This window comes from Cetorhinus maximus, chromosome 3, assembly GCF_964194155.1.
Source record: "Cetorhinus maximus chromosome 3, sCetMax3.hap1.1, whole genome shotgun sequence".
Taxonomy (NCBI): domain Eukaryota; kingdom Metazoa; phylum Chordata; class Chondrichthyes; order Lamniformes; family Cetorhinidae; genus Cetorhinus; species Cetorhinus maximus.
The window spans coordinates 27575054-27601762 of record NC_135881.1 but is presented as its reverse complement, the minus strand read 5'-3'; the positions used below and the strand labels follow the sequence as shown (position 1 = coordinate 27601762).

The window sequence follows — 26709 nt, the reverse complement described above, 5'->3', positions numbered from 1 at the left end:
GCTCTGACTGCTGCTAGGCAACAACATGCCTTCTCACACACTCTGATTCATTTATTCAGATGCATGCTGAATTATAAATATCTAATTATGGACCAGCGGGAGATTCTCTCAGGAGAGTTTTCTTCGGACGGATCTAAACAAACCATGCACTTGCATCACTGAATATAAATAAGGAGTAAAAGGCCTTCAAAGTCATTTAAATCTGTAGATTAAAAGTCAGGTTTGAAATGTCAATTATGGCAAGCCCTGTAGCAAACTAGAATGTAAGATAGGTTCCCGTGTCAGTTATTAGCATTGCCTAGATAAACTTGTGTCAAGTGTATTGATAATTTTTTTAAAACTCTAACTTTAATAATCAGGTGTACCGTTTTTGACAGCATTTGAGCAGCAATGTAATGATTAGTACAATGTCACAATCCCTATAAAAGCTGAAGTGAAAACCATAAATCTTGGAAATACATAATAGCTCTACTAATGTCCAAAAAGAGAAAAGACAGATTATCATTTCAGGCTTGGAGCTTTTGGCAGAACTGGAATCCTTTCCCTATAATAACTGACCACTTTCATCATTATGCCTCCCAGGGTTTGAAACAGAGGGCAAAATTTTCCGTGCCCGCTGACGTCAGACGTCATGGCGGGCGTGAGTGGACAATATGGCGGGAAGGCCAAAATGGGTTTCTCGTCATCATGAAACCAGTTTGCAATCGTCCGCTCCGCCCGTCAATGGCGGGCCACACTTCCCACTGCCACATGTCGGGAACTTCATTTTAATACATTTGCAAGCCCTGCCCGATGGAATTATCCCCACACGTTAGACCATCTGGGCGATGTATTTCACAACTGAACATAAGCAACGTGCACCTGGCGAGTCGCACTTCACTCAGGACTTTGAGGTTTGGTTGCCTGCCTTGCTTCGGGCGGCACTCACGGTCATCAGCGCCAGGCTTCAGAGGCAGTACCACATCACTTTTAGGGGGCCTCATTGGTAGGCCTCTACTTACGAGATCAGCTATAAGGCTGGGGTGGCTTTTCAATGGCTGCAGGGCTAGGGCTTGCTTGAGGAAGGGGGAGAAGTGGCCTCGGGCAAGGGAAGAGACTGCAGGGCGAGTGCTGTATTGGGGAAGGAGGGTATCCCAGGGTGTGTGTGGGGGCACATGCTGATTTGTGCAAGTGGCCTCAAGATGTTGAGGGCTGAGGAGGCAGTCTCCAGAGAAGATGAGGCCAAATGGAGATGTGAGGGTGTGTGTGAGAGAGTGAGCGGCGATGTCCCTTGAGCTGGCAGTGAGTGAGATGCCAGTGAATGTGTGATGGGCTGGTGAGTTTAGAGTGGTGAGATGGTTGCCTTACCCTGGTGGCACAGATGAGATCATTCATCCTCTTTCTGCACTGGATGGCAAACCTCTTCTGTGCAGCGTTGGCACTGACCACCACTGCCACCCAAGCCAGAGTGGTGACACTTGTGCCATGGCAGGGTAGAGGACATCGCGGCGGGCTCCAACGGTGTCCAGAAGGCCTCCCAGGGATACGCCTCTGAATTGGCAGGGTGGTGGTGGGGGAGGGTGGGTTGCACTCTTCTTGCCTTTTGGGGCCATGTCTTTTATTTAGCAGTCCTGGGCTGGAAGCACTGAGAGGTGTACACGTGGCTGCACTTTAAGTATGGCACCCGGTGTGAGGAAGTGGTGAGGTGATGGGGTGGAAGGTGAATTGGAGGCGGCCCACCAGTTAAACGGCATGTTTCCCAGGAATGCATGATTAATCAGGTGGGATTACGGCATGAAAACCTGCCATTGTGGCCCGTGGGTAAAACGGCCCTTTTCCTGCCCGCAACCAGACTTAGTGCAAACCTGGGACGATTCCGCTCAGAATCATTCAATGTAGCAGGAGGCCATTTGACCCTTCATGTCTGAGCCAGCCCTCTGAAAGAACGGTCCCTGCTCCAGTGCTCAAAGCCTTGCAATTTTTTCTTTTTCAAGTAGAGATCCAATTCCTCCTTTGGAAGTTATCATTTACTCTGTTTCCATCGCCTTTTCAGGCAGTGCATTCAAGATCATAACTTGCTGAGTGGAAGAATTCCTCCTCAGATGCCGCTTTATTTATTTTAAATCTGGGTCCTCTGGTTGCCGACCATCCTGGACGAGGAGACAGTTTCTCCTTATTTACTCTATCGGAACCCCTCGTAATCGTGAACCCGCTATAAAATATCTCCATTACCTTCTTTGCTCTAATATTTGTACTTTAATTTTCTTGGATTATATGGGGTAGTACAGTCACCCTCTCTCATACGCCAGAGCAGCTTCTTGCATCCTTATCCAGCAGTGGAGTGTGAGGCTCAAGGCTGAATCTTAACTCCTACAAGTAGGTGCATTGGGGTCAGGGCAGAAGTTAAAATTCAAAGAATCGGCAACAGGAATTGAACCCAAACCAACCCAGCCCACTTTACAGTTTTAAGAAAACTGGGCAGCCTGAGAGGCAGGCGAGGCAACCAATCAGCCTGCAGGAGGTGGGTTGGTCATCTAAATATTATAATGAGGCTGCGTGCTTTGCTTTCGCAGTCATTCTACTTTTATGTCAGATTGATTTCCCAGGCTTCAGGTAACCTGACCACTGAAAGAGGGCGTGAAGGGGCTGAATCCAGATGGGAAGTGCAGTTACAGCACCGCTCATGGGCCAGGAGGACCTGAAGCGTTTCTTCCAGATTCGACAAGCTACCCCAGAAACCCTGTGCGCCAACCCACAACCTGTCTGCTCCCTCCAACCAACCCCCTGAACACGATCGGGACTGCACCCGATTGGACCATTGGACATTCCCCCACCCCCACCACCTCTGTGATTGGAAAAACACACACACACACACACACACACACACCCCCCCCAATAAAAACACCCCCACATTATGGGCAAAATTTTTAGCTCGGCAGGCAGGCGCGTGCCCAACCCGACCGAGCGTATAATGACACACGATGACGTCGCGCACTCATGCGATATTTCAGTCAGCGGGCGCGCGCTGGAGTCGGAAGTGCACCCACCAGCAATTATGAGGCCTACTAAGGCCATTATTAAAAAGGTAATTAAAGTAAATTTTTCGCTGCTCATCCAACCTTACGGTTGTCGGGCAGGCGAAAAGGTCAAGCGGCCTTTGCACTTTTTTTGGAAACCTCATCCACCGGCGGGATGAAGTTTCCAAAAGCAAATAAAAATCAAATAAAAACTTTAATTTTTCATAAATAACATGTCCCTGCTCATTTGACAGAGTCACATGAGGAGACATGTTCCATGACATTTATAAAACCTTTAATTTTGTTTTCAAATCAGTTCATCTCCCTGAGGCAGCTCTGTGCCTCAGGGAGATTATGCAGCGCTCGCGCACACCCGCATGTGCGTAGGCCGCACTCACTCAGCTCGCACTCCCCGCACCGCCTGCACAGACAGCGCTCAGTGCTGCTGCTCGGGTTTCTCGATGGGCGGGTCTTAATTGGCCCGCCAGCGTGAAATTGCCTTCCGGCCCCGATCGCGGGCAGCAGTCAGCTTCCGACCCCCCGCCCCCTGCTCGCCACCGCCATACCCGCACGCCAAGGACAAAATTCTGCCCTATGAGACAGGGAATGAGAGTTAAAAAAGGAACCCAGTGGTTCAATTTTCATGTTGCTACCATCCCATATGCACTTAAGAACAGGGCAATAGTCGCACTGAAATGAAACATGCTGACTTACCACTGCGTTGTTGCTGTTTAAATATTTTGGCCCACCTACAACCTGTTAACTAGAGCTGCCGTCAAAACAGGCAGGAGCCTCACTACACACACGAAGGTCAACGCCAAGGGACACCAACGCCATTTTTTGGCTCTATTACAACTGGCTTCTCTTCCTGTATACCCAAGCACCCCACCATGGGCAGTACGAGTCTGGATCTTCAGCTGTTGAATCGAGCTCATGGAAACATTTTTATGATCATAGTTTTGAAATGTTACGTATCCCCTCCTGTAGGATCTGCACTCATGCTGCCTGCTGCTCCAAAGTCCAGCTCCTTGGCATTCCCAACGCCCTTTAAAGCTCTGTTATAAGCCATTCGCAAGCACCTGCTTCTATCGCAATGCCTTTGATCGCAGGTGTAGGGTTGCAAGTTGTTAATAACGATTTTTTTTGCAGTTGGATATACAAAATGTCTAAGTTATTTTGCAAGTATTAGAAACAGGTATAAGTGTGAGGTAACCTGGCTCCCCTAACAGACTCCCTAAAAATCACCATCTTGACTCCCCCATTTTGCAAAGTTGGAAGTCATGTTCCCATTGGCAATAATACAGACATTCCCTGATATCTTAGTTGTTAAATGTACTGCCAGGGTGGTAAAGCGTAGAAAGATCCAGTGCAGATGGCGGTTATCCAGCCCATCATGCCTGAGCTGGCTCTATGAGGGCTAAATTCACCCGGTCTCATGGAAGAAGGCTCCAGGGCAGGGAGGAATTTCAGAGAAATAGGGCTTGGGAAAACAGCGATCTTCCCGGTGGCTGGTCAGCCCTGGCAGAGACTGCCCCTCCCAACCCAGCCTGGACCTCACCGCGACACCCCCCCCCCCCACCCCATCCCTAATTAGCAGGAGAAGGTAGCCAATCTCTATAATTAAGTGACCAATGAGGGCCCAGTCCAGCAGGGTCTGCTGGCGGCTGCCCTGGGAGGGGCCAATAGCGACCCCTGTTTTATCAGTCTCACTGAAGCCACAGCCATCAGTGAAACACTACTGTAGTATAAGGGTCTGGCACATACAGGGTTAATGTGGGACAGAGCACAGCACTGCCCACACAGTGATGTAAGAAGGCACATGACCCAGACCCAGAGGTCAGCATGGTGTTGAGCAGAGACTGATTAAGGCCTAAGCATGGAGATAGCTCCTAACCTGTACCCTTTACTGTACATGTGTAAATAGCTCTACCTAATAGAGTAGAGACTTACAGTTAACCTACGGAAAACTATGAAAAATTCTTTAAGAGACACCATTCTGTAAACAACACCCTCCCAGCATGGTGGCAGCTGGGGATCAAAATCCCTCAACCTTGCTAAAATACTGAAACAGGCCAAGATGCAGGAAGACCAGGACAAAACTTCAATGAAAGCTCCCAACAGAAGCTGAAGACGCAGAGAAAGCTCACCAGAAAATGCTCTAGAGAAAAGGCCTGGAAGCTGAAGGTAGAAATGTTTACTGCAGCAGAAGACTCCATTGAATCTCCCTTGGAAGTCCAGCTTTAGAGCGCAGAATCCACAGAGCCTGCAGGGGTGATCTAAATCTTTTAAAGTTCTAGGCTGCAGCTACTCCTGAGAACCCTCTCCCTAATTCCGTGTCAGAGGCGCCATTGAAGGAAAGCTCATTGCTAAAACCCTATTTCCCAGTCAGAGCCCCAACATGTGGCCTCCGAACTCATAAAATCAGAAAAAGAATTAATTATCTGCATCTCTTGTGAATATTGAGACTGTCCAGCTTGGAAAACGGCAAGCATAACTTTAGATTCGAACGCCTCGTTACTTGGCACAGCAAACCACGGAATAAAAAAGATCGGCACACAGCTGATCCAGGTAGCCATTACTAATAGTCTTCTTCAAGAAGCGTGTCACCGCCATTTTGCAGAGCCCGCCAAAACCAGCAAGTTAAAGAAACCCCTTTGTCTCAGAGTTAACAGCGATGCCATCTTGAAAGCCTGTAAGCTCTTAAAACTGCGCATACAATTCAAAAATCTTTAACATGGATCACAATTCAACACTTCCAACTCAATTTGGACTAACCCAAGGCCCAAACCAGTCACAAAATTGGGGTCTTTGGAGGAAAATATTTTTCAGATACAGCATCACTTCTGGTTTAAATAAAAAGTCAGAAGGAGAGCAGGTGAACATGCTGTTTTACCCTATAGGCCCAATTGCAGACGACATCATTGTAAGACAGGCTATTAATGAGTAATCCACAAAATTCAAGGAGGTTTTAAAATCTTTTGACCATTTATTTTAACTTGAAAACCAATAAAATACTGGAGAGAGCTAAATTCAGTAAGAGAGCCCAACTGCCTAGGAACCCATCAGTTCCTTCATAAATGATCTCTATAGGATGGCAGAAGGGTGTGAATATAGAGATTTAAAGTCTGCATTCATCAGAGACAGAATAGTGGTGTGAGTGAGAGACGATACACTCTCTGACCTCCTACGAGCTAAAGAAGATCTAACCCTGGACAAGGCAATCCAGATATTTAGACTGTGTAAACTCCATAAGCAGCACAGGACAATCTTAAGGGGAGAGAATAAAACATAGGCCAGAAGCCAACCCTCATTCCAGCTCATTAAGCTACAAAGACACAGGGACAATCCAAGTCAGGGAAAGCAATTCCCAAACCGGCCAGTAGACCAACCTTGCCAGCGTTGCGGTGTGAAGTGCCCTCAAAGGAGAGGTCAGTGTCCTGAAAGTACAGCCCAACGCCCCCACTGTAACAGGATGGGACACAGTGGCAAACTGTGCAAGTCAAAACCCCAGAAACGCACAGAAAGCCCAAAAGTAATCCACGAGGTCGAGACCAAAAACCCAGAAGAGACACAGACATGCTTCATGGGTGAGGTCAACGATTGTGGGTTCTCATTCTGGAACGCAGACATCTTTGTCAATCTAACAAATTATACATGAAATTCAGTTGCCAGCATGGCGGTCCTGCCAGACAAGGAACCATGGCTCAAAGACCTCTGATTTTGAATGACGGGCACGTCACTTTACAGGGAAGGAGGAATTTGACTTCAAGTCTTTGGCATGATCCTGGAACCACTGAGGTCTGGCGGAAAACAGATCTTTGAGCTGATGCACATCATCCATAATGAGCCTTTCTCTCACCTGAACAGGGATGCCTGCTTAGCCCTGGGTCTCTTCCAGACGGCAGAGGATGTCAAGACAAGCACGGTCATTAGCCAACCAGAACTGCACAGTCCCGAGTTCCCAAACACCAAAGAGTATTCAGACTCAGACTTCGGCTCTTAACTCTCTTCTCTCTTTGTGGAACGGATTTATCCATTGTCGTTGCAGGTTCCTGAAAACGCCCGACGGTCAGACTAGCCTACTGTCCACGAGATAACCACAACACCTCCAGTGGAAGTGGTACAAAAGAGTGATCAGCAACCTGAGAAACCTCTACCTCCAACTATGACAATGGTACAACACGGCAACCATCGTGCACTAAGCTACAGCTTCCAGCCAGCATGTCACAACCACAAGGGATGCTGGAACCTGGTAGCAGCTTCCCACCATCAACAGCAAAAAGCAGAGGTGAGCGTACCACTAAACCTCCTTCTCGCCACAAGAACGCTCTACCTCAGCCACAGAGGGCATCGAAGCAGCCTACACATAGAAAGATGAAAAGAAAGAAGTGACATGGAGATGGGCACATTGTTCACCCACCCCGCAAGGAACAAGTTAGAGTAGCGGCGACCACTGATCAACACAACAGCTGAACCAGCCAAGGGCAGTTCAGCACAAAGGAATGGAATAAAGGGATGAAAGGATACCAACTTCCAAATCAACAGGAAGAACCAGAAACAACAGAGCCTACCACTCCTCTGACAGAATAACGAATGAGATTTGGAAAGGTTCTCAGGCCTCCAGACCATCTGAACCTGTAAATTCAAGGACTTGAAGGGCAGAGATGGGGTAGTGAGAATATTGTAATGGTGCTAATGTAGTAATAGCAATAAGGTGGTAAGAACAATGTAAATGCATGAGACTGAGAACAATGTAAGACATCGGGGCCAGGACTTTCACGCTGGCGAACGGGGTGGGGGGGGGGGGGGGGGGGTGGGAGGTTGTGGGGGGGGGGTGCCGCTCGCCGACACGTAAAATGATGCATGGTGATGTCGGGCGGAACCATTTAAATTTTCAGGCAGGCGGGGGCTCAGCAAAATCAGCTGTGCGCCCTCCGACCTGTCAATGGCCAATTGAGGCCATTGACAGAGTCATTAAACTAATTAATGGACCTGCCCGTCCAACCTTAAAGTTGGCGGGCAGACCAGGAGCTCTGGCACGAATTAGAAAAAGCATGAAACCTCATCCACGGGCGGGATGAGGTTTCATGTAGGTTTTAAAAAATTTAATTAAACTTTTTTTTTAAATTATGGACATGTCCCAACTCATGTGACAGTGTCACATGAGGGGCTATGTCAGGGAATTTTTTTTTTCTATTTTTAATTTTTTGACAGTAGAGCCGATCTCTCTGAGGCAGCACTTAGCCTCAGGAAGATGAGTGCGCTCTTTCGTGCGCATGTGCGCGCCCCCAATCGGGGATGCCGATCGGAGGCACGCCTCTGCGCGCCTGCACTTCAACTTCGCCACTGACGGGGGGATATCCTGCTCATGAAGTAAATTGGATATAGACTTGGGGGAAGTGTAGTATTAGAGTCTGGCACACACAGTGTTAATATGTGACTAAGTACACAATGATGCAAGAAAGCACATAGCCCACATGAAGATGGCCTTGCAGCTGTGGCCAACATCTATTTTATTAAGGCTAATGCCCCTTCAGAGGGTGCCTCAAGATGGAAGCACCCTTGCGTTTCCCTCTCACATCTGTCACCTCTGATTGGGCTTGCAGCCTCAGGGAATTGCTGGCTATCCTTAATTGGATGGCAGAGCCAAGGCAGCCTTGAGTATCGCACTGGTGTCGGAATCCAGATATGATTCCAACTCACACCCATAGGCCAAGAGCGGAAGATTCCTCCCTGAAAGAGCTATCCAAGAGCTGCCCAATCCCAATCCCCCACTGCTTCACTATAGCCCTGCAATTTTTTTCCACTTCAAGCAGTCATCCAATTCACTTTTGAAAGTTTTTTAAATCTGCTTCCGCCACCCTTTCAAACAGTATATTATGTTCATACAGTCCCAACAGACTCGCATTTGAACTCTGACCTGCGTTGAGTTAACCAATCAATATCAGTTTACTAGTTGGGATGTTCCAGTAGGTCTTAGTGCTTTTGGGAAGTTGGAAATTCAGCCCGAGTTCCCACCACTTTTTGCAGTCCAGTGACCTCGGCTGCCCGTGGGGTCATTAGCGAGTGAGGACAGGATCTTGCTGGTTTATAGTGCCATTTGTGGTTGATTATCCTCCTGACAGTCACTGTTTCCAGTCACAGACTTGGACGAGGTACCAGAAGGCTGCTCAAAACCAACCCTGGCAAGAGCCAAGGTCTTCAAAAGAGGAGGAGAGGAGGTGGAAAAATTGTATTCCCATAGACTCTTACTGGGTTTATGATTTAAAAAATAATAGGTTGTATCTCATGGTTAATACATAAATGACATGATAATTTGTTCTAACTGTGCTTGTTTATCTTTCACAGGAGCAGTTTGAGTTTGCGTTGACAGCAGTGGCTGAGGAAGTGAACGCTATCCTAAAGGCACTGCCACAGTGAGAGACAACCAGAGACTCCTCGTGGCTCCAACACTTTAATCGTGTCGGTCTCCATGAATGTTGTAGAAAATGTGATCTGATCTTGGCTGTGTAACTTTTATTTTAACGGCTTTAGAAAATGTGTCCCTTCAACATCTGTAATTGATGCAATTCTTAGCTCAAAAAATAAACTCTGAACCGTTTCAAAGTAGGAAGAAATAAAGATTAGGTGAGAAGTATTTATACATACGCTTTTTTGGGACCGGACAGAACTGGATACAAAGCACTCAAAGGAGATAACCCAGAAACAAGGCAGATCTGAGTATATTGTAGAGTCAAAATTTTAAAAACATAACACTTGAGTTTTTATTAATATTAATATTGGAATAAAGGTATAGAAAAGCCTGTCTGTATTAAATCTATATTAATTCTATTGCAGAAATTAGCTACGACAGTAATCGCCACGTGACTCCACGTGGAGTCCTCCTGCTCCTAAAGGCTGATGTCACCATTCTTCCCATGATGTTACTTTGGCACAGTAACAATGTGACTTTCACATTGTAATCTGGTTGCCATCATAAGATACCTGAAGATGGTTAGTCATGGTGTTTGGTACGAAACTCTTGGAAATTAATTCAAGGGAAATTATTTCAGCCTTAAAACACCTTTAGAGTCTGTCATAAAAACATTTTGAAAGTATTTAGTCCAGTAGAAAATTGTCAGCACTGTTACCAATGGATTATTTAAGGAGGTACCCTGCACTTGAATTATAATTATATTTTGTCCTTTTCTTATAGGACTCATTCTGTCACATGCTGTCCTCTGTCCAATATGAATCTGGGTGCTGGAAAGCAGGTAACCAGGGGTGACTACGCTACTGACTTGCCCCCACTCCTGGGGATGCTCCTGGTCTTCACTCGATGCACCTAAGGAAGGAATCCCACATACTCCCTGTGTAGGAATCCCAAATTCCTCATGCCCACTGAAACATAAAACAATTGCTGTACCCCTGGTCCAATCCCCTGTGGCACTAACACCACGTGGACTGCAGCGGTTCATGAAGGCAGCTCACCACCGCCTTTCTCAAGGGCAATTAGCGATGAGCAATAAATGCTGGCCTAGCCAGTGAGACCCACATCCTGTAAATGAATACGATAAAAACTCTCTTTCTGCTACCCTGAAGTTTTCTCTATCTGAGTTATCCAGGAGAATCGGTGATAGCGGTGGTGAATTTAGCAAGTAATATTAATCCATACATAATTAGTGATCCATAATTTATCAGAGCCACACATTTAGAATGTTGAATGTGTTAAATTATAGCATCATTAGTGGTGTTGAATACTTTGCATTCTTCCACTGCTCACATGTGCTATGTTTGAATATACTGTTCTCCTTTGGGAAGAATCGCATTCAAATCGTGCCTAGGAAAAGCAATTGAGAGATTGTTATCATGGCAGTGCTGGTGTTTCATATCCTTATGCAACACCTAACAGAGATTCTGTACTTGATATCCTTTGCTTCTAAGTTATAGAATGGAGAGGACAATATAATAACAGTCCTTTTAGATCTCTGTCCAAAGCCCTGACATTTCACAAAAGAATGCGCACAGGCAGAGGTGTGAAGGTTGCATAAAGTCCATGGGAAAGCTTCAGTTACTTCCAGTCCGGTCGGTCTTGTCACAATGAAGAAGAAGGTGTTCTTCTGAACTTAATTCTAAAATACATTGTTGAGACAATTTAGATAACCTCAGTATTGCCCTTGCCATTCCTTGACTAACATTGTTTGTTAAAATATTTCTCCCTCACATACATCAACTCTTCATTGGAAAATATATAGTTATGTCAATACACCTGATGCAGAGTTCTGGGTTTGAATCCAACCGAGACCAGTGTGATGATGGTTCCTTTCTTGCCGTGAACTCGGGGGTTTTAAGTGCAAATGGTTTGGACAATCCAATTTAGGCTTTGATGGTCAGAACCAGACCATCACAAATAGTGTCCATAAATCAACATTAATACTGGGAACAAACCAGCAGTCAGATTCAGAGAGGTTAGTGTAAGAAATCACAGTCGTGCAGTTAGAAGTCCTGAGGTTTGAGTCTAGGTGTATTACTGAGGTAAACTGAAGGTGGCATGAGTTGCATCTATATGCCATTCCTAACGTGAGAGCAGTTGATTATCATCTTTTGTTGAGCTTTGGTACAAGGTTGGTTACTGGTGAGACGCCAAGATAATCCTTTATTTCCCTCCTGTACAATCTACTGGTTCAGCTGGCACATAGTGCCGAAGGTGAACAATGATATCCTTACCCCTTGGTGAGCAAATATAAACGTTGATCTGATTGTTGATTGTGTCCTTACTGAACACCCAGATCCTGTCCTGTCCCACTTAAAGTAACGCAATCTCAACTAATTTTTCTGAGCATTCTTCCACTTCAGATTGAGTCTCAATGTAGACATGTAGGTAGAAATCCTAAGTGTTTGATTTTATTCAATTCTGGCAACTACTACAGTCTTGCAAATTTGATGTTGGCACAGAATATATAGTCTTTGTCTGTAAATAGTCCTAGTTATGTAAGACCAATCTCATATATGCCTCTTAAGAATATATTTTAATTGTTTTAGCTTTACGAAGACAGCACTCTTATCAGAATTGTTTGAGAGTTCTGTTGTGTTAAGTCTTCAAAAGTAGCCTAATGTTTGCCTCTTACTGATAACTGGTACTTTCTTTTTATCCAATAAATAATCGGTATTATTTCCCAATTAGGACTTATTTTATTTGCTTTATGGTGAGAGAATTTATGATAAGGATCGGTTATTTACGAGTAGCCAAAATTATGTAGCTGGGTCGCTCTCAGAACATTTAACACTTTCAAAGCCACATGCTTTCAATAATTTGGCTTAAGTATTGAATAGCTTTTCTTCAAAATTTAGTGATACATCATAACTAGGTATTCCTGAACATTCCAGCACATTTTCCATTTGAAAAGAAAGCATTCGAAATCACATATATTTTTATTTTAACTCGGGGAGATAAAAGCATTTTTCAACTAAACGATATTAATTCACATGTTGCATTAACTGAATGCACAAAATGCTCAACAGGAATGAAAAACACTGTTAAAGCTTTGACATTTCTTCCCACAGACCAAAGTCGACTGTTTCGTGAATATTTTGAAGCAAATATGCAGAACTTTAAAAAAAAATCACGTAACTACTTGCTCAATTTTACACAATTTAATGCATGACATTGGATTTTTATTTTTAAAGTTCCTGGAGAGACAGTTTGAAAATTTGACATATTTTAATTCTTATTAATCTGCTGGCAGATGCAAGGAAATTTTCCATCTCCCTGGACCAACGACTTTTGTTTATATTCACCACAATGGTGCCGAACTAAATATTAATATTGGTTATAATATTGATGTTTAGTTAATCAGACACTAGAATTATATTGATACTGGAATATTAACCTGAGACTGCTAAACGAAACACACACTTAATTTTTGCATAAAGTTGAAGGAGACAATTCTCCTGTGTTCATTGTGTCAGTCGCTTTTTTTTCTCCTCCTATACTCTCTTTCCTAAGCTTAAAGGGGATCATTTTGACTATAGATGATCGTTTAAAACGTGGAAATGGAAATCGGGGGAAATGTAAATTGGGCTGCTGATTCACTCTCAGCTTTTTAAATACTGGCCAAAGTTGAAATTATCCCTGAGATACTTTAGAACATTTCCCCTGCCTGCTTTGCTCCTGCCATCCATTAGGGAAGTGGAAGCAGCTTTCTTTTTAAAATAGCCTTTTCCGTTACTTGAAAACCTAAAGCTTTAAAGGACAAGTTTGCAATCGTTGAAGATTCCAGCTTCTAAAGACTGCAGATTTACATTGTAAATGGGCATACTTGTAATTTTGGTGTCAAGTATAAAATGGGTAATATTGAATTGGTCACTTACAATGTCTCCAGTCAGTGTTGCATATAATGGGCATCTAATTCATCATTGCATTTCCTACCAGTGCCAAAGTTAAACGACCCCTGATGTGCCGGATCTGGCTGAATACTGCATTGAAAATAGTCATTGATGCTGCAGACTAATCAACTTACAATTTGGCAGCACCAACAAGTGGTGCTGATTGGTGTTGTTCTTCCATCCCACTTCTCTTTCAGGAAGGCTTTGGTATAAGTCTTTTTACAGTGTGATTTTGACTGCTTTATGAAATCCTGGTTCTACATAAGACAGACCGTCATCCTGGAAGAATTGTCTGGCAGATCTGACCTATTACTTGGCTCCCATCTGGTCATTCAGGACAGTTAATTTAGTGCCAGCATAATCACAGTAAACATATGTGATGGATTTTCATCTCCATGTTACCTGAATTTCCCCCATAATACTGGATCATTCTGAAACCCTCTCTTCCCTTACTTCATATTCATTTATGGTTATTTATTTGTACATACAATAATAAAATATAAAAAGTATTTTGTTCTATTTCTGTAAAAAAAAAATTACATGTGAATAAAGTATTGTTTGTGGAGTATGGTGGATACCGTAACAGAGTCTGGAGCTTCTTCAACTTTGCCCTTCTACTGCAAGAGCAGAATTCTTTTAAGGAAACCATCATTGAAAGTGCATATGAGCTAAGTTAACTTGACAGTAAGGAAAATCTTAACAGGTATCAAAGAATGCAGTGAGTAAACATGTAGGAAAACATAGCTTGATAAAGACATGGATTAGCATGGTCAGGCCATTCTTAACTAACACTGGAGATTTTCGGAAGCTATAACCATCACATAGGGCAGAATTTTCCCCTTGGCGTGCGGGGGTGGGCCCCGCACATCTGCATATAAAATGACGGCGGTCCCGATGTCACTGCACACCATCGCCATATTTCGTTGGGCGGGCACGCGATGATGTCCGATGTGCGCCCGCCATTAATTAACGGGCCAATTAAGGTCCTTGAGGCGCCAATGGACACTGATTTTTCGGCGCCTATGCAATCTTTGGGTCGGCGCACAGGCACAACGGGCAGGCGGGTAGGACACATTTGTATAAACCTCATCCACAGGCGGGATAAGAGGGCTCAGTGGGGTCGCAAATGTGCTCTGTCAAGTATTTCTGTATGAAAGTTGTCGAAACTTGCCTGTGTGATCTGCAATACTTCAAAACGCATACCAGCTGCTTTTTCTGGACTCTTAACCTTCAGGTCAGCACTCTGCAGTGAGGAATCTTTTCTGGGTCTGCAGGTTTCAGGAAGCCTTCCCTTAGCCTGGGAATGGGAGCTGAACTGTCTGCTGGAGGCAGCTTCTCTGAGGAGGAAGGGAGGGCTAGAAGGGGGAGGTGGCCAGGAGTGCACATTCAGCCTTCAAGGGAGCCACCTTTGGGAGGAGAGGCGCAGGCACAAGGGGTGCAGGGCCAAGAGGTAGTCCAAGGTGGAAAGGGCTGCAGAAATCACCACTCTCCTGCTGCCAGGGTATAAAGGCAGCGAAGCAGCTACCTCAATATGTCTGAGGTGCAGTGCCGAAGGAGGCTACATCTCTCAAGGGTGACAGTCAACTGTATCTGTCAGATGATTGGGCCTGAGATCTCTATGAACTGTGAGGGTGGACACCCCATGCCAGTGGCTCTGAAGGTCACAGCTGCCCTCAACTTCTATGCCTCTGACTTCTTCCAGGGGTCGGTGGGTGATCTTTGCGGTGTCTCCCAATTAGCGTCCACACTTGTGTCAAGCAGGTTACAGACGCTCTGTTCAGCCGTGCATTGACCATCATCCTCTATTGTTGGGGCCAGGCAAGCCAGACACACCGAGCCAGAGGCTTCGTGGCCATTGCTGGCTTCCCCCGCATCCATGTTGCAATAGACTGTACACATGTGGCCATCAAGGCGCCAGCAGGTAAGCCCGGTGCCTTCGTCAACAGGAGGGGCTTCCACTCCATGAACGTGCAGATAGTGTGTGATCACAGGATGCAGATTCCACAAGTCTGTGCAAGGTACCCAGGCAGCTCCCATGATGCCCACATCCTCAGACACTCCCAGGTGCCGGGGGTCTTCAGTGCTCCAGCCCGGCTGGATGAATGGCTGCTGGGTGACAAGGGCTATCCCCTCAGAAGGTGGCTCATGACGCCTCTCTGCCATCCAAGAACAGAAGCTGAACAGCGGTACAATAGGAGCCATGGCTCCACAAGGGCTGTGGAGGAGAGAGCCATCGGTCTTCTCAAGATGCGCTTCCGATGCCTGGACCGTTTGAGGGCACACTCCAGCACCCCTCAGATCGTGTCTCGGTGATAGTGGTTGCATGCTGCGCTCTCCACAATCTTGCGCTGGAAAGGGGGGAACGATGAAGATGTTGACACAGTGGCTGCGGCCACACACGATGAGTCCAGCAGTGAGTCCGAGGATGAGCAGGTACAGGGAAATGCTGAGGGGGTAGACGCTGACCCGGGCATACTCCAGGGAGGCAGGAACACCCGGGAGGCTTTAATCCAACGAACCTTCAGCTAGCACACCACAGATGAACCACCAGGACAAACCTGGGTTGTAGGCTGGACACTCGACACCTAAGTGCAAAATCTGCCAGGTTAGGAACAGTAACTAAGGGCCTTGTTAATAAAGCTGAATGGCCCACAAAGCACTCATTACATTTTTGGAAATCATCCACAGACAGAAGAAAAGAGGCACCCTCAGCCATGGTGACATATCTGAATTTATTACGTCAAACAAACCAACTTATTCCAAAAAAAAGAGAATAGTGTTACAAAACAAATCATAAGGACCTCATGTTGGGCTAACACAAAAACACCAGTGAAAAACCCGTGTTGTGCTGAAGGTGCCTTATGTTTTCGTTTCCGGGTGCTACGTCTTGGTGCTGCCCCGTCGCTTGGAGTGGCATCTTTGACAGCCTGCTGACTCTGCTGTCCTGTCGGCCTCGATGACCTTGGCGGTCGTCCTCTGGCCCGTGGAGCCTGTGCTGGCCCCACCTGGGAGGGAGCTGCCAGTTCCACAGCTGCCATCTCCCCAGTCGTCGCAGCCTCACCGGATGCTACAGTCACTGGGAGAGGGGTGGAGGAGCTGCTGCCCTCATCCGGAGCGCCCTGAGAGATGCCCGCAGAGACGCCAGGCAGCTGCTGCGCCGACATGAGGTCGCTTCGGACCTCCCTGCTCACCTTGGATGGATGGGCACCGAGCTGGGAAAGTTGATGCCCAAACCATCTCCCACACTGGCACTGACCAGCTGAGGTCAAGGCCGATGTGAGGGCTTGCTGGTCAGAGCGCATCCCCAGGAAGCCCTAACGGGGTCTCCTGGAGAAGCCTCTCCATGAGAGTCGCCCCTCTCTCCATGGAGGGCTCATGGCGCTTGGACATGTAGCTCATTGCTTCGGCCATGTTGCAAAATTAAATCAATTAACATTCAGCAGTGCTATGGCTGTTGGGAGAACAATGCTGACCTTACTGCTGGGCACACATACCTGGCCATGATACTCCAGCCTCACTGACACCACTGGGCGCATGGCGCCTCTCCAGATCCAGGGCCTCCTGCTCAAAGCAGCTAAGAATAGCGATCTGTGGCTGGCTGCACGCTCTGCCATGTTATGAGCATTCTTCTCCTGAAAATATGAGACAAGGATTGATTAGTGAAAATTGTACATGGACTCTCTTCGCGCACAGCCCACCCCAACCAGAGTGGGACATATCAGGGCTCCAGTGCCTCCTCACCCTGCTGCTACCGAACACTCACACAAAGATGCTAGGCCTGTTCCCTGCAACCCGCCCCCTCCCCCCCACCTCCACCGGACACATGCTGCCTACATCACATTAGGCACCACACGGTCTAACCATCCATAGCAAGGAGGCACAAGCACGTGGCGCGCAGAGCGCAGCAGATAGTTCGTTGCAATGCCACCTTGAAGCTCCCCTCCCAGCATGTCATCACCCTGACTTTGACATGTCCTGGAGCTCCACCACCCTCTTAGGGTGACCTCAGCATGGGCAATATCTGCTGGCCCAACCAGAGAAGGACACATGCTGTCAATGATTCAATGCAATCACTACACTCAGACTTGGGGGGCCAAGGAGCGGGGGTGGGGGGCAGGTGCAGGTGTAAGCCGACCTGCTGGGTTAAGTGACCAATGCCAACATTGTCCTCACCCTTCCTGAGCGCAACAAGTCGTTGAAGCGCTTGCGACACTGTGCCCAGCTGCGCCGCACCACGTTGCGAGAGCTCACCACCTCTGCCACCTCCTCCCAGGCACGTTTGGTAATGTGGGGGGGGCCCCCTCCTCCCATCCTGGGGAACCAGCACCTCCCACCATGGTGCCACCTCCTCAAGGAGGGCAGCAAGGCAATCATCTGAGAAACGAGGGGCACACAGGCCCCCCCACCCTACACCCTCTGGCCTGGCCTGCCCTGGTGCCTACCCTCCAGCCTCGCCTGCTCCGCTGGCCTACCCTCCAGACTGGCCTGCTCACCAGAAGCCATCTGGTGAGCTCTTCCACTTGCCATTGTGAGCAGCCTTCCAAAGGCTACCAGCACTTCAGATATACAAGCCGCCGGGTCGCCATTGAACCCTGCGGACAATGCACTCCAGCCGCCGCTGCCCACCCACTCCCGCTATCCTTGGCCCGCCTGTCTGCGCTCGCCCGCACCCGTACTCCCGCTCTGCCGCCGCCCCCCCCAACCCCCCTGCCCCCACCAAACTGAAAATTCAGCCCATAGTGGATATAATAGACTGCGATTTCCAAAAAGCATTTTATACAATTTCATTTGGAGATTACTGCCAACAATAACTTCTTTTTATATAGCACTGTTATGGCACTGTGGATGATAAATGCTGAGCTGCTCAAATCCCAAAGGGAAACTTGAAACAGATGCCACTACTGTTTTGCAATTTGTATTTTCATTTCGAGATGCGTGCCTTGAATTCAGTAGTAATAAATCCAGCGAGACTGAGAGGCTTTTTACAAAACTAAATTAAACATTTATTAATAAAAGGAATGATTTTAAGCACATACATAGGTCTACAAATTACTATAACTCTTAATTCCCCTAATTAATCTGACTCCCAGTTACGCCTCTGTTAAGGCAACAGTAAAACAGGATAGATTTCAACAGACCCAGGCAAAGCACACAGTGCCCTGGACAGTGATATTCACAGTGAATTCTCTTATCTTCGGTTCCTGAAGACAGCAGCTTGGGACATAGAGGCTGGAGGCTTTTCACACTTGTTAGATCTTAGAGTTCCTACTTCCTTACACCTTACGCATGCGTCCCGATGTCATTGCGCGTCATTTCGGCCGGCTGCCGAACTGTCAACCGTCTATTAAGGCCATTAAGAAGGCAATTTACCCTATTAACAATGCTGCCCATCCAACCTTAAGCTTGGCTGGCAGGCAAAGAGCCATCGTGTTCTCGGGAAACCTCATCCACAGGCGGGATGAGGTTTCTGAAGGTTTTATAAAATTAATAAATAAATTTTGTCAACTTCACAAACATGTCCCAGCTCATGTGACACGGTCACATGCAGGGACATGTTTAAATAATTTTTTTACTTTATTTTTCAAAAACTTTTATCATCCACTTAATCTTCTTGAAGCATCTCTGTGCCTCAGGGAGATTGCTACGCTCTTTGCGCAGGCCCCAATTCTCCCTTCTCCCCCCTCCCGGACAGGTAGCACTACCAACCGCGCATTATGCTGGGTGGCCTTAATTGGCCCACCTGCGTCAAATGGCAGTGCACAGCTAATCGTGGGCGGTGATTGGCTCCATGCCTGCCCCCCCTATTCCTGCCCAGCTTGCCCGCCATCGGTAAGATTCTACCCCATGTTTCTCCTTTTTAATGTAAATCCCATTGTTCCAATATGTCTTTGCAATTTATTTTTTCCATGATATAAATCTTTCATAGTACTCATGTTATCAGTAATCTTTGGGGGAAAAAATGTACTGTTTGGCTTAGCCTCTGTTGGCTAGGTGTAACATCTCACCACCTCTTTGAAATTCACTACTCGGGTTTATCCAAAAATGCAAATGTTCTTCACACCTCCTGTCCTAAAACTTTAACCATGTTTACGTATTTAGCATTTCAAACCTAATTTCCCTTCTGATACATCAAAGCGCCCAGACCAGCTTTCTGCAATTCAATTAAAACCCACACACACGCACACACCAATACACAGAAACTAATCCAAACCCCACTATTAACCTACCTTTACAATAAATTACAATAATATAGTAAAAATTATTATATTTTCATGACAAGCACCTTTAAAATACTAAAACATTCCAAGGCGCTGAATAGGAATATAATCAGATAAAAATTGACATTGAGCCAAAGAAAGAGACTTAGGACAGATGACCAAATGCTTCGTCAAAGGACCATATGTAAAAAGGGAAATAGGTTTGGGGAGGATTTTCAGAGTTAGATGGCTAAAGGCATGGTTAACAATAGTGGGGTGAAGGAAGTGGAGATTGTGCAAGATCTAGAAAGTAAAGAGATGTAAGGTAACAGATCATGTAATTTGTTAGTTAGGACATTAGGTCAATAACAGCTCACAGGGTAGTATGTGGTGTTCGTTACAAAGCCATAAGCTAGATAATATTGGTCTTGGCAGGCTCAAGTGTAAAGCACAAAAGCTGATACCAGGGGCTTAGGAAATCACAGTTATGAGGGAAAGTTAAGTGAAGCTTGTCCTCGTTAGGAAAGTGAAAACTTTGAGGTGATCTGAAACAGTTTCTGTTAGAAGCATGAAGGGAATTGATTAAAACAAAAAGCTAAAAGCTACTGCGGATGCTGGAAATCCAAAACAAAAACAGAATTACCTGGAAAAACTCAGCAGGTCTGGCAGCATCGGTGGAGAAGAAATCAGTTAACGTTTCGAGTCTTCACGACCCTTCGGCAGAACCATTTATTTTCTGCCGAAGGGTCATGAAGACCGAAACGTTAACTGATTTCTTCTCCACCGATGCTACCAGACCTGCTGAGTTTTTCCAGGTAATTCTGTTTTTGTAAGGGAATTGATTAGCTGACTCAAACAGCACCAAGAAAAAGTATAAAACGAGGGGACATTATCTGAAAATTAGGAATGAATAAAGGAATTCAAAATAGGCACAGATACATTCAGTAATTTACCAAGCCATTGAAACAAATCAAATAGATTGGGTCAAGAGATAGGTTTCTGGAGGAAGAAGATTAAAAAAGGATTAGAAGGCAGACATGAGAGAAATCAAAAATGATCAAAGCTTCTTCTAGGTTTCAACATTCCCAAGCTAAGTATAATACAAATGGTTCTCCATAAGTTAATATGTCCTTGTTTGCACATTACTATCTTGCTAATTGACTAATTTAGTAGTACCAAATTATTATTGTTTGATTTACCTCAACCTTTCTCCAACTCTTAAGAATGTTAACGTCCTGAACTATTGGTCTAGATAACAAAAATTGTATGAAATCAACAATCATATTACAGCCATTCATTTAACTAGGTACGAACTCCATTGAAACTTACATTGACATTCATTGCATTTGGAAAGAACATAAAGGTTAAAGGCGATGAAAGGTGGGCCAGTAATACTGTGCATTGATGTATCAACACAGTGCACCATCAGGCGGGAGTTGCTTTTGTGTCTATAATTCTATTATGGGGCTAAGAGGGGCACGCTTTCAAAAATAAGGGTCTCCCATTTAAGATGGAGATGAGGAGGAATTTCTTTTCTCAGAGGGATGTTTTGTAGATGGAATTATCTTCCTCAGCGAACAGTGGAGGCTGGGTCATTGAATATATTCAAGGCTGAGTTAGACAGGTTTTTGACTGACAGTTTTCCTCTGCCGACATTCATCTTTCATCTACAGAACAATTCAACTCTTTGTTGGGTTAAAGCTGCGCTGGCACCAGTAACTTACAGTGCGGCTACCCAGTGGTCATTATTAATGTATGAACCATGACATCAAGTGTTGGCAGGTTATTCAATCATGTGGTTTCACAGCTGGGCCCGATCCTGACCTTTATGACACGTCAACACATGGACTCCCAGCAGTGGTTGCTAGATAGTGATAGGGGTGGAAATCCAGACTGATATTTTCCGCTCCCAATTCCCAGTGAGGTGTCACTGCATAGTCCTCACAGGCAGATTTTCCCCTTCTGACCAAGGGACAACTGTAATGTCTTCACCACTCTAGCTGGGATCACTGCAGCTGCTTTGGCATAAATTTGGTGGCGAGGAGGTGGGGAGGTCAAACCTTAGATCTTCCAAGTGTGGATGGCTCAACAGCATACCAGATAAGCCCACTGCATAATCAAAGAAGCCTGTCACCACGTCGCCTGCAGCATGCAATGTCATGATAAAAAACCTATTAAAAGGACAGGGGAAAATAAGACTGGGGGAGGGGAAAAAGTGATTTAAAAATCAATCAACAATGGTAAATTCAGGTTTCTCATTCTGTGTATGTCAGGGGTTAACTAACACCCAAAATCAATAGACTCATACTCATAGACAACGACAAATCGCTCTTGTTCAAGCAAAATCATTCCCTACCATTAGAAAATGCACTTAAAAATTATGTTTGAGCAGCTGAGATAATTTACACAGCAAAATCAAGCATTCAGTTTTTAAATGGCCTCTTTAGGAGTTTCTGAGTTACAAGTAATCTCTCCATTTTTAAACACTTTGCTGATTGAAACCACTGTTGATGATAAAATTGTTCTTCATTGCTCTATGTTCTCACAGTTTGCAGTGAGCCTTTGTCCACATATTGGAAATTCATGTGTGAGTCATTTTCTGATCATTAATAATCTGCATGGCCCATTGGAAATGTGAATTCGGAGATTTCTATTTTCTTAATGGTCTGCCATTGTTCATCAACTGTCTTTTCTGCTAAACTGATTTCCCAGTCCACTCCAGCAAACTCTGTCCTCATTCCATTGTAATTACCTTTATTTAAGTTTAGCACAGTTATTTCCGAACCAAATTTCTCACTCTCAAACTGAATGCTAAATTCTACCATATTATGGTCACTGTTTCCTAGGGGATCCTTTACTCTGAGATGATTTATTAAACCTGCCTTATTACGCATTATCAGATCCAAAATAGCCTGATCCCCGGTTGGATTCACAACATAATGTTCTAAGAAACTGTCCAAAATATGCTCTATGAATTCTCGCTTGTGTCTACCTCTGCCAATTTGATTTTCCCAATCTACATGAAGATTAAAGTCACCCATGATTAATATACTGCCTTTTTTACATGCCCTCATTATCTCCTGATTAATTCTGTGTCCTACAGTATAGCTGCTGTTAGGGGGCCTATAGACTACTCCCACTAGTGTCTTCTTCCCCTTATTATTTCTTACCTCCACCCATATGGATTCTACATCTTCTGATCCAAGATCCTTTCTTGCTTTCATACTTATTTCATCTCGTACTAACAAAGCTACCCCACCACCCTTTCCTTCTTGCCTGTCCTTTCAAAAAGTTACATATCCCTGAATATTTAGTTCCCAGTTTTGATCTCCTTGTAACCGCATCTCCGTAATGGCGATAAGATCATACCCATTAACCTCTATTTGTTCCATTAATTCTTTTATTTTGTTCTGAATACTATGTGCATTTAAGTAAAGGGCCGTACATTTTGCCTTTTTACCATTTTTCCCCTTTTGACCCTATTTGCAGCTTTTTTTTAATGTTTGCACACTCTGTCCCTTCCTGTCACATTCTGGGTATCATTACCTAAATAGCTGCCCTGCAAGGCTGCCATCCTTTTGCTTTGTAAGCCTACGTATCCCCTCTCCAGAACCCTTCCCACCTGTATTTAGTTTAAAGCCATCTCTACAGCCCTAGTGATTCGATTAGCCAGGACACTGGTCCCAGCACTGTTCAAGTGAAGCCCGTCCCACCAGAACAGCTCCCTTCTACCCCAGTACTGGCGCCAGTGCCCCATGAACTGAAATCCATTCCTCCTTCACCAATCTCTGAGCCACGCATTTAACTCCTTGACTTTACTTACCCTATGCCAATTTGCCGTTGGCTCAGGTAGCAATCCACAGATTATTACCTTGGAGGTTCTGCTTTTTAATTTAGCTTCTATCTATTTAAATTCTTTCAGCAGAACCTCCTTTCTAGTCCTATCAATGTCGTTGGTATCAAAATAGACGATGACAACTGGATCCCTCCTCTTCCACTCCAAGTTCCTCTCCAGCCATAAGACATAGGAGCAGAAATTAGGCCATTCGGCCCATCAAGTCTGCTCTGCCATTCAATCATGGCTGATAAGTTTCTCAACCCCATTCTCCCGCCTTCTCCCGGGAACCTTTGATCCCCTTACCAATAAAGAACCTATCTATCTCGGTCTTAAATACACTCAATGACCTGGCCTCCACAGCCTTCTGTGGCAATGAGTTCCATAGATTCACCACTCTCTGGCTAAAGAAGTTTCTCCTCATTTCTGTTCTAAAAGGTCTTCCCTTTACTCTGAGGCTGTGCCCTCAGGTCCTCGTCTCTCCTAGTAATGGAAACATCTTCCCCACGTCCACTCTATCCAGGCCTTTCATTATTCTGTAAATTTCAATCAGATCCCCCCTCATCCTTCTAAACTCCATCGAGTATAGACCCAGAGTCCTCAAACATTCCTCATATGTTAAGCCTTTCCTTCCTGGGATCATTCTCGTGAACCTCCTCTGGACCCTCTCCAGTGCCAGCACATCCTTCCTGAGATATGGGGCCCAAAATTGTTCACAATATTCTAAATGTGGTCTGACCAGAGCCTTATAAAGCCTCAGCAGCACATCCCTGCTTTTATATTCTAGTCCTCTCAAAATAAATTCCATCATTGCATTTGCCTTCCTAACTACCGACTCAACCTGCAAGTTAACCTTAAGAGAATCCTGGACTAGGACTCCCAAGTCCCTTTGCACTCCAGATTTCTGAATTCTCTCCCCATTTAGAAAATAGTCTATGCCTCTATTCTTCCTACCAAAGTGCATGACCTCACATTTCCCCACGTTGTATTCCATCTGCCACTTCTTTGCCCATTCTCCTAACCTGTCCAAATCCTTCTGCAGCCTCCCCGCCTCCTCAATACTACCTGTCCCTCCACCTATCTTTGTATCATCTGCAAACTTAGCCAGGATGCCCTCAGTTCCTTCATCTAGATCATTAATGTATAAAGTGAAAAGTTGTGGTCCCAATACTGACCCCTGCGGAACTCCACTAGTCACCGGCTGCCATCCTGAGAAGGACTCCCTTATCCCCACTCTCTGCCTCCTGCCAGACAGCCAATCTTCTATCCATGCTAGTACCTTGCCTCTAACACCATGGCCTCTTATCTTACTGAGTAGCCTCCTGTGCGGCACCTTGTCAAAGGCCTTCTGGAAGTCCAAGTAGATAACATCCATTGGCTCTCCTTTGTCTAACCTACTCGTTACCTCCTCAAAGAATTCTAACAGATTTGTCAGGCATGACCTCCCCTTGATGAAACCATGCTGACTTTGCCCTATTTTACCACGCACTTACAAGTATTCTGAAATCTCATCCTTAATAATGGACTCTAAAATCTTACCAATGACCAAAGTCAGGCTAATCGGCCTGTAATTTCCCGTCTTTTGCCTCACTCCCTTCTTAAACAGGGGGGTTACATTAGCGATTTTCCAGTCCTCTGGGACCCTCCCCGACTCCAGTGATTCCTGAAAGATCACCACTAACGTCTCCACTATCTCTTCAGCTATCTCCTTCAGAAGTCTGGGGTGTAATCCATCTGGTCCAGGTGATTTATCCACCTTCAGACCTTTCAGCTTTCCTAGCACCTTCTCCTTGGTAATAGCCACCATACTCACCTCTGCCCCCCGACTCTCTTGAACTTTGGGGATGTTACTCGTGTCTTCCACCGTAAAGACTGATGCAAAGTACCTATTCAGTTCCTCCGCCATTTCTTTGTTCCCCACTACTACTTCTCCAGCGTCATTTCCAGCGGCCCAATGTCCACTTTTGCTTCTCTCTTACCCTTTATATATCTAAAAAAACTCTTGCAATTTTCTTTTAGTTTACCCTCATATTTAATCTTCTCCCTCCTTATTTCTTTTTTAGTTGTCCTCTGTTGGTCTTTGTAGGCTTCCCAATCCCCTGGTTTCCCACTGCTCTTCGCCTCATTGTGTGCTTTCTCTTTAGCTTTTATGCTGTCCCTGACTTCCCTTGTCAGCCATGGTTCCCTTGTCCTCCCTTTAGTATGCTTCTTCTTCCTAAGGATGAATTTTTGCTGTGTCTCCCAAATTACTCCCAGAAACTCCTGCCATTGCTGTTCCACTGTCTTTCCTGCTAGGCTCATCTCCCAGTCAATTCTGGCCAGCTCCTCCCTCATGCCTCTGTAGTTGCCTTTATTCAACTGTAATACCGTTACATCTGATTCCAGCTTTTTCCTCTCAAATTGCAGGGTAAATTCTATCATATTATGGTCACTTCCTCCTAAGGGTTCCTTCACCTTAAGCTCCCTTATCAAATCTGCCTCATTACACATCACTAAATCTAGAATTGCCTGTTCCCTAGTGGGCTCCACCACAAGCTGCTCCAAAAAACCATCTTGTAGACATTCCACAAATTCCTTTTCTTGGAATCCACTACCAACCTGATTTTCCCAGTCTACCTGCATATTGAAATCCCCCATGATCACTGTAACATTGCCTTTCTTACACATCTTTTCTATCTCCTGGTGTATCTTGTGCCCCACATCCTGACTACTGTTCAGAGGCCTGTACATAACTCCCATTATGGTTTTTTTACCTTTGCGATTCCTCAACTCTACCCACACAGATTCTACATCATCTGACCCTACGTCGTTTCTTGCTATCGATTTAATTTCATTTCTTACTAACAAATGCCAACCTGCCTATCTTTTCGATAGGATGTACATCCTTGGATATTTAGCTCCCAGTCCTGATCCTCTTGCAGCCATGTCTCCGTGATGCCCACCATATCATACCTGCCAATTTTAATCTGCGCCACAAGCTCATTTACCTTATTTCGTATACTGCGTGCATTCAGATATAATACCTTCAGTCCTGTATTTCCCGTCCCCTTTCTCATTGTCGTCCCTTTATCTGATGTGCTTTAAGTTAGATTCCTAGCCCTTTCCAAATACTCTGTCCTATTTTGTGTTCTGGAGAATTTAATAGCCTCTCCTGAGCTCTCCTTTCTTTTCAGTTTTTTCATAATTTTCCATGAAGTTTAATCCACCTCCCCACACACTAACCTGCTGCTTTGTTTCCCATTAGCCATACTTCTTGGAGTTTTACCCTTCCCTTCCCCCCCACTTTCTAGTTTAAAGTCCTGTTGACCACCCTATT

General features: G+C 45.3%; 1 protein-coding gene and 1 long non-coding RNA gene across 3 annotated transcripts in view; one reads left to right on the top strand and one right to left on the bottom strand.

Annotated features, from left to right (window-relative positions):
* ptprn2 (protein tyrosine phosphatase receptor type N2) overlaps positions 1–12155 on the top strand; it is a 1029555-nt gene extending 1017400 nt beyond the window's left edge. For both annotated transcript variants that reach the window (XM_078537232.1, XM_078537231.1), the window contains exon 23: positions 9345–12155. In XM_078537232.1, the coding sequence (XP_078393358.1) occupies positions 9345–9416 (72 nt within the window). In that variant the 3' untranslated portion in view covers positions 9417–12155. The remainder of the gene's footprint in view (positions 1–9344) is intronic.
* The window catches only part of LOC144676939 (uncharacterized), a 191670-nt gene that overhangs the window by 142949 nt on the left and 22012 nt on the right, over positions 1–26709 (bottom strand). The window lies entirely within an intron of this gene.